A 16,650-nucleotide genomic window follows, 5' to 3' on the forward strand; every position below is an offset into this window, starting at 1 on the left:
CTAAGTTGAAAATATCAGTGTGCATCTACTATTTATATGAATTAACTTACAAGTGAGTTTTCGATAATTCGGAATATTTTACCATAATCTATCCATGCAGCAAAATCATTGGCACCATTTGTACTATATGTCGTTAATTAACTATCTTCGAATGTTGATTTAAAACTGCTTACACTAGTGACTTCATCTCAATCCACCAGTGGGATTATAAGGACTTTAAATATTTGATCACTGTTGTTAATGAATACATCTAATGAATATTCCTTCATGGTGATGTGTTATCCGTTGATCGTTATGCTATTCCTGGTTAATCGGAAAGCTTATATCCATTGCATCATTAATTTTGGCATTGTCAAGACGTACATAGACCAGTTTATCAGTTTAAATGAAATCTATCTATATCAGTAGGTCACGATACAATCAGGCAAGTATATGACAACAGACATATAAACACTTTTGTTTCTCCTTAGTCTCTGTTTTCGTTTGCTTCTATCCAGTTATTGATGATAATAACTACGTTGTTAAGGTACTGGACCAACCCTTTGCTACTCAGTTCATAGTCAAGCACGATGTTCTTATCCTCCAGCCAGAGAAATACTAGTTTACAACTGTGCATTCTATGCAACAGTCCTTTCATTTCCAAACGCTCATGACCTTATAGCTATCAATTTCTTAGTGTACTTATTTTCTTGTTACACTGCCAATTAAAGACAACTGTGTGATTGCAAAACTGATGACTATTAGGACGAGTCCTCTCATAAAAATCCAGCACTTTAAAATTCTATGACTTCTAATAATAGATTTAGCTTACACCATATATCTTACATTATTAAAATCTCTGTTACAAATATTCAATAAATTGTCTTTTTAAATTATGTTCCCATATTTGTTTGCATTTAACATTCCTCATATCAAACTGCTGATCATTGTTTCAGGAAATGTATGTCTTTGTCATTAATTTCCTAGAAAATATAAAATATAATCTGAAATATCTAGAAGTTTTTTATAACAGTTAAAATTCTATTTTCTAGTCAGCTGGCAACAAAACTACGCTTTTTACAATAGTTAAAAGCTTTTCATCAATTATCTGATTTCTTTGATTTCTCAAGAATAAAAGTAAGTTCTCATGTTTTCAGTCAAACTAATTTGTTCATTTTAGCTTTATGCTGAGTAAATATTTTCTTCGTTTTGAATCTTTTTTCGTCAATCAAGTTTTCATCCATCTCACATAGCACAATATGAAACATTTTCATATCAACAAATCTTTTCTGACATGAAGATTCAATCTTGAAGAGAAACTGTGAAATATGAATAAATCGAGCGATGTTACAGTAAGGATTAATTAGGGAGGTGTTACATCATACAGTGTAGACCTACACAGACAACTGTTTCGTTATGTAACTAAATACCAACAAATGCCGTCACAATTTTACGTTCAGATACATTCACTCTGTTTTCAAAAGTCAGCTAAATATTTGTAAGTTTAGTATAATTCTTAGGATAGGATGAAAAGATAAGACTTTATGGTCGATGTTACAACAAGTAAGAAGTGTTAAGTATCCCATTTTGTTTTTTAAAAAGAACATGACTATTGGTTTGATGATTTTTACATTCGTCATATGACAGAACTTACTTTCAGGACGAAATCGCCAACTTTAACACCAGCTTTTTCGGCTGGACTATCTGGTACAACACGTTTAACAGTTTGTAAACTTGGCTTATTTGTTGTTGGTGTAAATTCAGCTATCACTGACGAATCTGTAAAGAATAAGATCAAAAGACGGTTAGCATTGATCCTCTTCAATTTTGATTTCGACGTAAAATATAAAATTTTCAGATTGAGGAAGTGTAAAAAAGTGTAAACAACTGGTTTGCTAAGAACAAAACACTTGTCCAACGGATGGAAACATAAAGTAATTTTTTTATGTTTTGTTGAAAACGGAAGTCTTTAAGTGTGATAATTATTTATTTCCAATATTCTCCATTATTTTTCTTGTTTTGGTTAAATGATGAAGTTAGAACTGATAAATAGTCGTTTCATAAACATATTTATTATGATGTAAAACTTTGGAATGTGAATTAAATCGTGTTTTAATCATAATTTCGGTTCAGTATTTAAAATAGTTTATTATATGTTTCAGTACATTTACTGGTCAGCAACGTTGAAAATGACACAAAAGTAGCATTTGAACCAATGGCTCCCAGACTACATACCTAATGGTATAATGCCTACTTCAGCGAATTTTCCAATCGATATGTGTTCAGAAAGAATGCCTCGCTGACCCCTGTTCGTCCCGATAGCTACTTAGCTAAACGGTGAAATTTCTGTTACAACTAAATTGGATGATATAAGGATCAATATTTGACTGGGCGTGTATGGGATAGCTTAGGGTTGTACGTGGCTAGCAGTTCATCAGCGTTATCCAGTCAACAGGTAGCAGTTCCTGAAACATAAAAGCTTCTTAAATAACTAATTGTAAAAGCACAGGTTTCGTTCAACTTTGTTCATAGATCTTTGATTTGAAAATCGGTAATTTGACGACTACGATATTTATCCAGTATAATTAAATAAGCGTGGTGTGGGATCAGTTAAGAGAATTGACATTTGAATATTTAACAGTGTATTACCGTCCTATATCCCACTGTAATGTGATCATTTCTGTTGAGTCAAGCAGTTCACTGACAACGTTAGGAAAGTATTGTAAAACAGCCATTAACTTATGATTAAGGTTGACGTGCACCAAATATTTGTAAGTCACTGATCAAGTGCTCTTTATGTGAGTTCTTTAGTATGAAGGTATATGGCGGAGCAATAAATTCATACTTTGAAATGATTGAGATTTTATTTGGGATTTAGAAACATGGTTTTAAGCAGATAGTTTAGGCTCATAAAAGATATCAATAGTACTAAATTTCTATTCATTATTAGTACAGAATAATTATTTTGTCTAGTAAGTTGTAATTGCACAGAAACATCACTAATTATAACCATCTAATTTAAAGATTGTCGAAATTTTAAACTAAGTATGTTGTAAACATTCACTAAAGTTTGAGACGTTGGACAATAGATCTAGACCCACTATTCTAAGGGTATCAAGACTGCTGCAAGATCTCTGTGATTTGTGCTTTATCTTATGCAGAATGGTGACTGCCCATTTTTGAGAAGCATCAGAGTAGAAGAAAATATCTGTCCACAGCTTTCTGGTTTCCAGTAGTTGTTCAACTGATATTGTATTATATTTGAAAGATAGGACAAGTACTGAAGCTGACGACCAAATAATCTTTTAATAATATGACAACCTTTAATACTTTTAAACAAGAGAAATAATTCTTATGAATATGCTTATCTTAATTAAACTATTGGTTTCATTAACTTTTTCTAAAGAATTTGTGTACAGATGTGGGCAGTCTAGTAGAACACAGTTGACCGAATACATAAAACAGAATAAAAGTTCTTTTTATTTGTATTGAAAATGAGCCATAGATTTTGTGTTAAAGAGATGCAGAAACACAATATGTACTATGGTTTATTGTTTACGACAGTTATATGTTCTAACTGTATTCAAATACAAATTAAAGAAACTTTATAAATTAAAATGAATAATGATTGGGTAATGCATAAAAACATGATAACCAACATCTGGTGGTTAATAACAACATGTTGATAGTCTGAGTTTATTACATGACCTAATTATATTTAAATAAATATTAAATAATTTGCTACGACAATTGAAGTTTGTTTGTCTATTTTCATAATTGTTTTCATTTTCCATACTTAAGTTTCAGCCTCTCATAAATCTAGAATGGATTTTATCTTAACTTTTAAATATGATATGAAGAGAAAATCTAATGTTAGTTATTATATTCTCTTAAGCCTAGGAGTATCTACATATCTCACAGTCGCTTATTCAGCACATTATATGTACCTCATGCTAGAAGAATTTAGTAAGACTAGATTTTTCTGAACCCACATATGAGTTCACTTTTAAAAAAACGGTGTGTAGTCCAGACTTGGCAATGCTAATTGGATATTTGAGTGGAATGAATCATGAAAAATATTCATTGAGTCGTTTGGTGATAAGAATATCCAACTTATGGTGTTTAGTGACATATTGGTCGCTATGTTCATGGTAGTTCAGAATACACATTAACGACTGATGTAACAGTATTTAAAGAATAATTTTATATTAATCCATTATGAAGTAACATGTACTTGAAGACTGTAGACGTTTGAGAATATTTTAGTGGTAGCTGAGACTTAATTAACATGTATTACATTCTACAAATCATCGTAAAACACATTGTAACATGTTGCCAAACAATCACATCATAGGGATTCTGTGGTATTCGTATTTTAATTATTAATAAACATACAGTACTAAGAGTGGTTCTATAGAGAGAATGAAACCACAGAAACAATGAGTGCAGTGACTTCAGAAGTTTACTTCAATTCATTTTATAACTGACTTCATGATGTTTATTTACATTACTGTCATATCTATTATTCTAAACAATGTATGTAATTTGAAGTACAGTTTATTATGATATACAGCAGATCAGAAATTTAAAAAAAATTTCCAGTAATGTTCTCAGTTGAAAGAATACCTGTTCACGTAGCCATTCTAATAAATACATGTATACATTAGATAAAATATTTAAATATATTCATTTAAATACGCAGTCAAGGTTAAGAATTTGTCAAAAAATTAGTGACCGAGTAATAGGGATGTCAGTATAACTGATACATTTATGGAATAAATGAAACCTGTGAAAAAGCGAATATAATTCACTAATTCTCTTTGTGTATAATTATTCCAGTTGTAATCTTAAAGTTATTTATGTCTATTTCCTTCAGTTTAACTTGTTTGATCTTAATGGTCATGATGCTTTGTGTTCACCAGTTTTTATATAATGAAAATCAGAGTTAAGAGGTAATTAAATTTACACTACATTAGATTTTTGTTTTCTTTCACATTCGTTCTCGTATGTATTACGATTTCTCAAATGATTTATTTAGTCAAACAATTCTGAATAGCCTTGGTTAGTATGAATATTGATTTTGTATGTAGCATTAATTAACACGGTAGCAAAAGAAGTTAATCACAGGAACCAAACAGTCCTTAAAATATTTATTTTACTCAATCTGCTATTAAAGCGATTTTATGAACCGTCTATTGAATTTTCAGGTAATTCTTATAGGTTACATATACATATATCACTTTCGATTATAACAAAAATAAAGATTATTATAATCAGTAAGTAAACGTTTAAAATCCAAAAGCATCAGATACTACTATTTTTTCAATCTAATCGATTGTTTTTCTGGGTAAGACCATAATTTATGGACGACCTGTGAGCGACGCTAAAATGACCTTGAGAATGTCTACCTACTTACTAGGGCTAAATGAGGGTTATAAAGAAGTTTGAATAATAAGGATCATGATTCACAGTTGATGGTTAGGGTTAGGAATGAGATTCACGGTTTTTCATCACGAATTGACATCAGTTAAAATGCGAAGACGCTATTTGGCCAAATGGGTTGGTGAATTTCGCGCCAAAATCTAAGACTTGTTATCCTAAATCTGATCACTTCGTCCACAATTTTTGTCTCACCTTTTTATTGTAGATGAATATCTATACACTTTTATGATTGACGTACGAGTCACACTTTCAGAGGTTTAGTTTATTTAGTATCAAAGAAGATAAGTCAGTACTTTTTAAGCCTATTTTCTTTCAACATATATTTTGACAATGATCAACTGTAGAATTCTTCAGGTCATCGTTTTTTTTTTGTAAATTTATCGATGGTTGTCAGATGTCATTTAAAGTGAATGTTTATGTTGGTTAAGTTATATTTGGTATTATTAAGTATTCAATAATTTGAATATAACATCGTTAGAATTTATATTAACAATAAATGAACACTGAAAGTATCTTACATAATCAAGTTTATGATTTAATTAATAGAAATAATTATGTTATTGTCATTTAATGTAAACTAAGTAAAGAAACGTACAGTTTGATTTTAAAACTGGCAGATTTTTTCAATTTAAATATTAAAAAAGTTCATGATACTAATTTTAACGATTTTAATGAGAACAGTAAACTAAGGCTCATTTACTAAAAAAAACTATTCACAGAGTCATAAATGATAATAAATAATTGTTTAAAGATCCTAATCATATTAAAAGGTGCATCGAGTCAGGTCACTATCCTAAATTGTATTATACATCAATGAGATGAAACGGGGTTCTACCCCAATAAAAAAGACAATAAAATACCACTCCCTAAATCAGATTAAAAATAAGTAATCGTTAAAATATTAGTCTTTTGATGATAAATAAATTTTAAAATAAAATCAACTTTAGTGAAAGCACCAAACAAACCATCATTTAATTCAGTTCTTTTGATAGTTGAAACGGTTTTAATTATTCAGAATATATTTTGCTTGGAACCTTTTTTTAAAATAGTCAGTCAGTCGGCTACAACGTAGGACCAGGCACATATATGCATCGGTCCAGGTTTCCATACCGCATTAGCACAGCAAGATGAACACCGGATTCATAGCAGTGGTTAGGTCAAAGGTGGTAATATATAGGAGAAAGATTGCATATAAGGATATAGTACAGGAAGAAAGAATTAGTTTGTAGAAAGAAAGATATGAAGCAATTTTAATCTCTTAGTTTAAGGGAAGACAGGTAGTGTATACACCTACGCCATTTTGATCGATTTTGAGCCATGTCACCAAGAGTCTCCAACCATCAGTTACGAAAGTCACGCGGACCCCAACCAAGTAGTCTGCATCACCAACATGGCTCAGACTAGAAGTTAGTGACTTCAATGTCTGATGCTACGTTTTGGTTCAGCCGCCCCTAACTTTCTCCCAACCATCCCGAACATCGGTTAGCATTGCACGTCGTGGTAATCGGTGTTCGGGCATACGTAACACATGGCCCAACCATCTTAGTCGATGAAGATTCACACTATTTTTCAAAATAGTGTGTTCACCAGGTCAATTAATGTACATAAATATTTTCTTTTTTTTTTGTTTATGTAAAAATTATAGCAGATTGTTTATAATAACTTACTTTTCACTGTACGAATTGATAAACCAAATGAAGAACGTTCATTTTTATCAATACCATTAGATGAATAAGAATATCTTTCTAAAATAACTGTACGTATATTGTCTTTTGAATTGGTTGAATGTTTCATATCTAAATGTTCATGTAATGTAGATGATCGTCGTAAATGTCTTGAATCACATATATTAACATGAACTGATTTGATATTATTTGTTTGTTGATTAAGTTTATTTACACAATTATTATTATTATTACTTGATAAATCTCTTGAAAATTGAATAGATTGAAAATGTGCTGGATCTTTTATATTCCCTTGACTATTGATAACATATTTTGATTTAGTAAAACAAGAAAATAAACACAAATAATAAGTAATTAATAGGAGAATTAATAGAAACTGATGTCACTTGATTAATCGCTAAATTATGTTGTTTATTACAATGACTTCAACTAAAATGTGTTAGTTAAAATGTTTGAAAAAAAATCCAATTGAGAATAAAGGGTAAAAAAGTTTCCTATTGGATAAACACAGTGTTGTGTACGGATTGACCGAATAAGAATCTTCATTTGTTTATCAAATAAATTAATAAGGTTAGTTATAAAGGTATCGTTAAAAAAAGACTCGTTCTACTGTAAATAAGTCTGACTAGCTATCTTGGTTTTGTTATCTAACGGTACTAGAATTCAATGAATAAAATGATTACGCCTTGTGTAACTATTGCACAAAATTAATCTTAACATGGACGTTTTGGAGTTTAACTAGATACATGATTGTTTCCTGAGGTTATTGTGATTAAGTATGTAACTTTGCTGTATTCACATTGACGATAGAAATAAACACTTACCATTCCGTTACAAGATATACACCAGTTGTTTATCTTGACCTCAAAATATTAAACAAAAGTATGGGAAAAACAAAACATCATCTTCAAGTCAAAAGAAATTTTTAGGCATTGTTCTTGAGCTATTCTAATTTATCCAATTTAGAGAATTATGGTGAACTAGATCATTTCATAATAAATTATCTAGACACTTCGTTTTTCTATAACTTCATCGAATTACCTACAGAATGATATAGATAAATATAAGGAAAATATTTTTATTGCAAACATATTGTTTCAATGAAATTTGTGTAGCTGAAATTCTGTGGATATAATATACCACATTGGTCGTAGTTAAAAGTATAACCACGGACGAATGTTTATTCTTATTTAGATTAGTTAAGTAGATGAAAACCTTGAATTATGACTTTGAGTATAGAATTGAAATTAAAGAAAACCTAATGAATACTTCGATTGATCAAAACCAATTATTGGGAAACTATCGTAAGAAACCACATTCTAGCGGTGATAAATTGAATTTATCTCGAAATATATATCATTCAAATAGTTAGCATCGAAATGATGTAAAGGAATGTAATTCCATGAGATCACAATCACATTAGAAGCAAATAGTGTAGAATGTTTCAGACTAAGTAAAATATAAAATAGTTTGTTCGAGTTCTCCTTTATTACCATAAATAATAAAGATTTTGGGTTATCATTTTGAATATTATAGTTGAATTCACTTATTGATTAGAAAACACCAGATTCAATAAAAATTTACATGTAGAACTTTTGAAACAAACACCCGGGCGGCCTATTTGAACATCTGGCCAACCGATTACTGTCATCTAGATATTTCAACAAGTTATCTGCTTCTTTGTTTGTTTTAACAGATCATTATATGGATTAATTGAATAACCTATTCAGGTGTGTTTGTGAAATGTTTACGACATTTCGCTGAACAAGTTACAAAGATGTACAGTAGGAGACATCGTGATGACTGGCGGTGTGCATTGAAAAGAATGAATATTATTTAGATGACTACTTCTGAAATGCTAATATCCAACTAGCGATCACTCAATATTTATGATCAATATCGATCAAGAAATAAGAAATAGAAACTCGCTGAAATACGTTGTGCTGAGAATTCTATATTGTACCAAACATATAGTAGTGAATAAAGCTAATAATAATAATAATAATAATAATAATAATAATAATAATAATAATAATAATAATAATAACAATCATAGAAAGTGAAATAATTTACTTTTCCTTAAAATTCAACAATCTTTTCACAATGGTATACATGTATCTGGAGTTGATGAAGTTAACGAAATGTTTATCAACTGAAATTATTAAAATCTGTCATGGTTCTTTTTTAGTTAATAAAAAATTCTGGTTAGTGACATTCCATCAAAATAATTTATTGACATTATTTTGTATTAAATAATAAAGTTTTCTTTGATTTTTTTTGTTCTTCAGATTATTATACTCATAAATTTAGTATACACTTCATTATTGCCACAGAATTTGTGCTCTCTGTCATTATCTATTCTAACCGGTTGTTTACTTTTGCAGAGATCATGTGTATAGGTGTATTAGTAAGATTATAGTACACTGTGTAAGTTGTAATTTATTTATTTGTTTTTTGCTGCCAACTTCATATTTTATTGAATACAATTCAACAATAAACTATTAATGTGCTTCTTAATAAATATATTCATCAAATTGTTTTAATTTCATTTCAAAGGACTATTTTATTGTTATGTATTGAATACAGAAAATAATGCTTGTCAAATTAGCGGTACCATAAAATGAATGTACTGTTTATTAGAAATTTAAAGTTACAATTATCAAGTCGGTCAATTTCAGCAGTAAAAAGGGAATAGCAAGTACAATACTTCTAGAAAAATAACATAGATTGATTTCATTTGATTATATGATATTTTACTATATCACCAGGGCTTAAAATATTTGTAAAAATAGATTTGATTACCAGTTAATGAGATAGGTATCGGAATAGTGCAACAAAGATCCAATTATTAACTTTTACTCATGGCTATGGATGCCATAATGAATACCAATTTAAACACTTAGTATGTGATGACCTCATATGAATGTGGCTCCGTTTTTATGTTCCTTTTAAGAACAACAATAAGGAAAGATCAAGACTTAGGTACATCATGTATTAATTTTGTCACGATTACGTAATCACTTATTTTTATTATGATTATAAGTAACTGTAATGTCACCTCTTCTGTTAAACGTGACTATTTCTTTCCATACATAAATACGCGTCCTACCTGTCTATGTTTAATCGAATAGTTTATACATCTTCACTCCTGTTATGACGTTTGATCCTGTTTCAAACGTCTATGCTAACTTAACAAGACAAAGAATGTCACTGAACTACCTTTTCACCTTGCTATAGATTTGACAAGATCCTGGATTGGTTAAGGTTAAGCATTTAAACTGTTGAATGACGGGTCATTAGTCTAGAGGTTAACAACCCGAGCTCGAGACCGAAGGTCCTGGTTTTGACTCCCGGGTACGAGGTTATGGATGTGCAATGCTGAAAAGTCCCACATTACGATGAAACGTCTGTCCAGTGCTACCAGGTTTTCAGAAGTAATCTAGCTACGTTCGTGATTTGAACTGCGACAAATATATATTTTACTCTGATTTTTTTTAATGATGAGCAGTATATTTTCAACATTGTCAATAATTTAGATGAACACCAGAACATTTTTATGTTTTTGTGTTGAATAAACATATTTCCTGAAGTGTAAAAACGGAAGTGCATTAATAGTTTCTACCAGGCTACTCTAATTTGCAAAGATGCTATGCGCTAAAATGACATAGATTTCTGTGATTACTTTGAATTCTTATTGACTGTGCGTTTTTATTTTGTCACATAGATAATCTTCACTTGCTCGATAAGTTTTAATTAACATTTGTGATCAGACTAGTGCTGTGGTAATTGTCATGTGATTAACACACAAATGATATTAGGAAATATAACAAATTAAAGTATTTAAGACGATATATTTGTTTAGGATGTTTGAATGAACATTTTAACTAAATTAAACAATATCCATGACATTTATAATTTGAGATTTAGGCCAATCTCGGAAAAGATAATATAGTTGTTTATATATAAGGGACACATATTTTCTTCATGTGGTTTCACTTAGAAATAATATAAATCAGTGATTAGAAATGTATGAAGTATTATTTCTCTTTCCTAGAAAATCAATTACTGACATTGAAATGTTGTCTGTTTCCTCTGAGGTTTTTATTTATTTCAAATTAAATTAATAATAAATCAAGAATGTTTTTGATGAAGATAAAATATATAAATGTAAAGTTTATTTATTATATTTGACTGATTTAAATCATCGAAATCATAAAAAGAAAAAAAGAAAAAAAATTTACTATGAACTGATTGAACAAGATAATTATGGTAATTGCTGATGGCAGCTTCAAGAGTAGTTCATTCATCCGATATTCGGAGCAAATTTCAATATCTTAAATTATTTTTTCATTTGTATCAGGAGTTTTGTGGAGATTGTAGTAATTTTAATAGTTGAGAATATAAGTCAATTGAAACTAGACCACCATGGACAATCTGGAAATACTGAACGGCCGTTTGGTTGGATGCCGGCTCAGTGGTCTAGTGGTCAAGCGCTCGCGCGCAAGACCGATAGGTCCTGGGTTCGAATCCCGCGAGGTGAGGTCGTGGATGCGTACTGATGAGAAGTCTCACAATAGGACGAAACGGCCGTCCAGTGCTTCCAGGTTTTGCATGGTGGTCTAGCTTCAACTGACTCATGATCTCAACTATTGATATTTTTCGTTTATTGTGAATATGATCACATGATATTTTCTTAAAAACGACTAGATGTTTGATAATTAGCATGAGTGCAAGTATTTAACTATAATCATAGCTCAACTTGACACAAATGTATCTAAGTATCCTAACGTGATAATATAAAGCACTGTTTTTTACACGCTTCTTTAAAGTTTATTGACTTTGAAGTCATTGCCCCTTACCAAATATTCTCATGTTTCTAAGCGATCTATGTAATCTGTAGATTAATAAACATAAAATTAAAATTTACCACAACGTTTTTTCTTAGCGAACCTCGAAAGAATCGTTCAAGTTAGTCGCCTAAACATTCAGATGAAATTAGAAAAAAAGGTTTTGGATGACAGTTGTTATTATTTGCAAGCAGTTATCAAGAGTGGAAATCTAGTTTAATATATGTATCATGGTATAAATATTTAACTGCTGTATAAATATGTGGTGTTTACTGATTAGTAATAGCTTTCGAAATTGAGAACAGTAATGTAATATTTTGTCTTGCGTTATAATTACCCAGTTATCAGGATTGTTCTTTATTGAGAAAATAACTCCTCAAAATTCGTTTATACTGTTATCTTTAAAGTAACTTGTGGGAAAAAGATAAATGTTTAGAAATAAACTTGCTTCAAGAATGCTGCTGTTATTATTATTGATCTTACAAACTCATTTATAACACATTTTATTAATATACAACTTTACGTTATTCTAAAATGAATACAGTATTAAAAGACCAAAGTCCTAGTAACAAACTTAAGTAATAAACAGAATGCTGCAGAAGCAATATTGATAGTACTAGTGTAGTGAACGAAAATATTAGTGGGGACAACTAAATGTATTTGAATACGAAATTACAGAATCTCTTAGTAAAATCTGAGAACCATATAGTAAATACTTTATTTGCTAAATGTCCATCGACTGTTTCAGACTTTATTGTTCCTTCATTTCTATATTAATCGCTCTCTGTTCTCTTCCTCTTCTCTTAGACCTGCTCAACCCTCTGCCGCCAGGCATTCCACTTTCAATCGGTGACAAATATTACTTATATCTGTCGACATCAATAGCACACACCGTAGTAGTAATAATAGTAATAGTAGCAGTAGTTTACAATCATTGTTGTTTATTTGAACTTGAGAAGTAACCGTATGTTTTATTGAAATTCACTTAACAAAAACATCCACCTAGACTTTATTTGAGTGAATATCTAGAAATTGCCAGTCTTACACACCATTTATTTCATCGGATATTGTGAATAAAATATCCATACAATCTTATATTAAATCTGGTAAATTACCAAAGTGAAGAATTTAAAAAGACATTTTACATAGAAGTTTACCACTTCAGAGTACTTTATACTGAAAATTCTCATCAATATCAAGTATAATAATATTGCATTGATTGATCATTCGATATCTGAAGGTTACAACTAAGCTTTGAAGACATGAACTAGAGATGTTAGGTGTTCAAAAAGTTACCCTAAAACAGGTTATCAAAGCAAAACTTTGATATAAATAACTGTAGATCAGTATATATGTTCATTAAATTTTTATAAAGAAACGTTGATTGAACATATAATCATAATTTTTGACTTCTCAGCTAAGATTCAAAGTGCGTCAATCAACTGATATTTGCACTTGAGTCATGTATAGTCGAACAATCTCTAAAGACAAAATCGACATTTGAGGGAACTAGATTACGTACAAAAGAAATTAGAAACTCTTTATGGACAATGTAAAATAGTTGTTGATAACAAACCAAAAGTGTTATTTCATCATTTTCTGTATAATTCTTTTATTTATATTGCACTATATATACATGGATGTAAAGCAAATAAAGTTTTATTGAAACACCTTCTAATCGATCGCTTAAATTGATCAAAATGAATTCTAAGATCATTGGGTCAAATTGGTAACAAAGAATGGAAGAAGTCGTATTAGCGTGTATACATATTAATCATGCAGTAGCTATGAGATCGATTGGCATGATGGTAGTGTCTTTGACCGTAACGTTTCGTATTATCTGTATGATTTTCATGAAAGCTTTATCTTTTTCAAAGTTTCCGGTAAGCGCTACTGATGAGTTTCATAAAGTATGAACAATATCTTGAAAACATTGTGCGGAGTTCCTCAACTTATTTTGTATATACATATATGTAGTGTTATTTATTGTTTTGGCGATTCAATCAACACTAAGTATTACGCAACGCAAGATTTGTAAATTAGCATGTCAAAAAAGCCAAAATACAAAAAGCATACTTATGGAATTTATTAAAAATTACCCGAAATTTTCATATGAAGACAAAACTCCATCCTGGTATTTATCACTTTGATCATGATGAATGTTATTATTGTGTTTTCGATTCAAAGAACCAAATGTATTCGGTCGACATGACGAATTACTTATACCACTATCTGTTTGACTGCCTTCACGTTGGAATCCTTTGTTTTCATGTGTGATAAAATCATATAAAACATCCGTTTGTTGACCCCGTGATATTGTTCGTTCTTTTGACGGATTTCTATTTGCAGACCCTAGCATTATGGGGCACTGTTGTCTTTGAAGTTGTTGTTGTTGTTGTCGACAATGAAGATTTGATGTAAAAACATCCGTTCGAGATTTTGATACGGACATATCTATAAGTTTACAAAGTTGACAAAAGCAGAATATTCATTTTTTTCTCTTGAAAATATAAAAAAAACATATTTGCATCGTATGTTAATAAGATAATATTAGAAGAATTAAAATAAATATTCTTTAATTTATTCAATCTGGATAATAAGAATTTGAATAACTCATAACTATAAATGTTTCATTGAGTTCCTAAATAGGGTTAGGTCACTTAATTGTCACTTGGGTTTGAATAATGTTATGCAGTCTCGAACGTGTGTAACTCACGTAAAACCGAATAGTTAATCACCGCAAATAATTTGCATATAGACGACATTGTAGTTAATAATACTTATATAAATAAATAGAACATTAATAATGCTGCATGTTGCTTGAAGAGAATGTGATTTGTTAGGTTTTTTATGTCCACTATGTATTTATCAATAACTAGGTCAAAAGAGGTACATTATTTGCGTTTGTTTAGGTTCATGCAACTCAATGTAGATATTTTGTATGATGTTCACCTTTACACGTAAGTGTACAAGGGGACAAAAATGACAATAAAGGGAGTAAGCTGTTAGAACAAATAACTTTACGTCTAGTCTGATGAATAGTGCACAATAGGAATAAAGCAGACAATTAATGTCATTCAATACAAGTCTAAACTAATTAGATATAGACAATGACTGAATTTAAGTGTGTCTTTATAACTGTATTAATACAGTTTGAAGTGTTTCAAGGTGTATAGTTGACTTAGCAACTCAGCATTTATGATAATTCTAGACCGACTCTTTGGGGCAAAGAATACTTATTATAATAAAACAGTAATTTTATAATACAAAAAATATTTTTAAACCATTTCTTGAATATTGCATGCTCAGATAAATCATTTTAAATCTAATAAAATGGTTTTCATTAAAGTGTCAATGGATCGACGAAAGCAAACGGTATAGGGTTATTGTGATTACATTAATGACCTATCTAATAAATATTACTTTTTACGTATTATACCATTCAGTTTCAAACTTTGAGTTTGCTTATTCACATAACTTTCTCAGACATCTTCCATTACCTCTTGCAGCATTTCGAGACATGTTTTAAATGAAGTAAGTATTGAGTTCTTCATCATATCGATCAGAGTACTTCTGATGGTGAGATGCATCACTAATGTTCATTTTAAACAGTTGGTTTTACTTAAATTTGATTCAGTTTAAGGAGCGTCTCAGGTTTAAGGATAGAAATTCCATAAAATTCTTCAAATATCTCGATGGATTTTTCCTGAAAGTAACTTCTTTATGGAACATTTTTCGTTTCTACACTTACAAACAAACATATTTTGAATCTATTTTGACCAAATTATCAAATTATACGAGAACATCTAAAGCTTTATATAGAACGTCTGAAAGCTAACTGTGACGAAGTAGCACTTAGAAATTTAGACTGAATGAAAATGCTTTCACTGTTTCATGATAATATATAAATTTAGTGGCCAAAATAGTTTGATAGTAATTTTTGAGATTGTGAAGGAAAATAATGCAGGTGCGATATCCATAAAAAGCACCAATTCTCAGAGGATTGCAGATATTTTTTTCTGGTGAGTTCCAACTGGAACTAAACTTAGGGTTGGAATTTCGCGTAGACTAACTCTAACTACCTAACATCTCTACGCAGTGCACTCAATGTGCAATCACTCAGATTTGTGGTCACATTACTAACTGTTCGATAGAATTCAACCACCAGTAAAAGCTTAGACTTACACATTCTTGGTCACTAATCAGAGATCAATCCGCTGTATACAACGATTTCTTAGAATTTTCATTGCATACTATTTACTTCGATACGTTTCCTTGAGGGAACATAATTGTTAAACACTGTAAGAGGAATTATTTCATCACTATTCAACAAAACTAAGACCTTAGTTTATACATGGACTGGATAAGGAAGTGTTTATTATATCGCATTCATTTGACAGTAGACAGATTATCAAGATGTTAAAGCAGCTAAAACAACAATGAGGTAAATGACCTCATTCAAGTTGATTTTGGAAAGAACACACTGTTAACCACTGGTTATTGATGTATGTTTTCCACCTAATAATTCTTGTTTACTTGTAGTACAATTACATTTATCTGACTTGGTTTCGATTTTAATATGTTTATAAAAATCTAATATTTAGATTGCGGTTGATTAACTGGTCTACATGTTTGCACAAGATGTAATCTTTTTGAGGGAGGACGTTCAGAAAAGGTTAATTTATTAATTTGATGTT

At 30.2% G+C, this 16,650-nt stretch overlaps 1 protein-coding gene across 1 annotated transcript in view; it reads right to left on the bottom strand.

Moving 5' to 3' along the window:
- SYNJ2BP (Ankyrin repeat) overlaps nt 1–16,650 on the bottom strand; it is a 53,759-nt gene that overhangs the window by 11,293 nt on the left and 25,816 nt on the right. Inside the window, exons 9-11 of the mRNA XM_051211470.1 lie at nt 14,053–14,407; nt 7,089–7,402; nt 1,634–1,758 (exon numbers count right to left, since the gene is read on the bottom strand). Coding sequence (XP_051071534.1) covers nt 1,634–1,758; nt 7,089–7,402; nt 14,053–14,407 — 794 coding nt within the window. The remainder of the gene's footprint in view (nt 1–1,633; nt 1,759–7,088; nt 7,403–14,052; nt 14,408–16,650) is intronic.

Source organism: Schistosoma haematobium, chromosome ZW (genome assembly GCF_000699445.3).
Source record: "Schistosoma haematobium chromosome ZW, whole genome shotgun sequence".
NCBI classification, from domain to species: domain Eukaryota; kingdom Metazoa; phylum Platyhelminthes; class Trematoda; order Strigeidida; family Schistosomatidae; genus Schistosoma; species Schistosoma haematobium.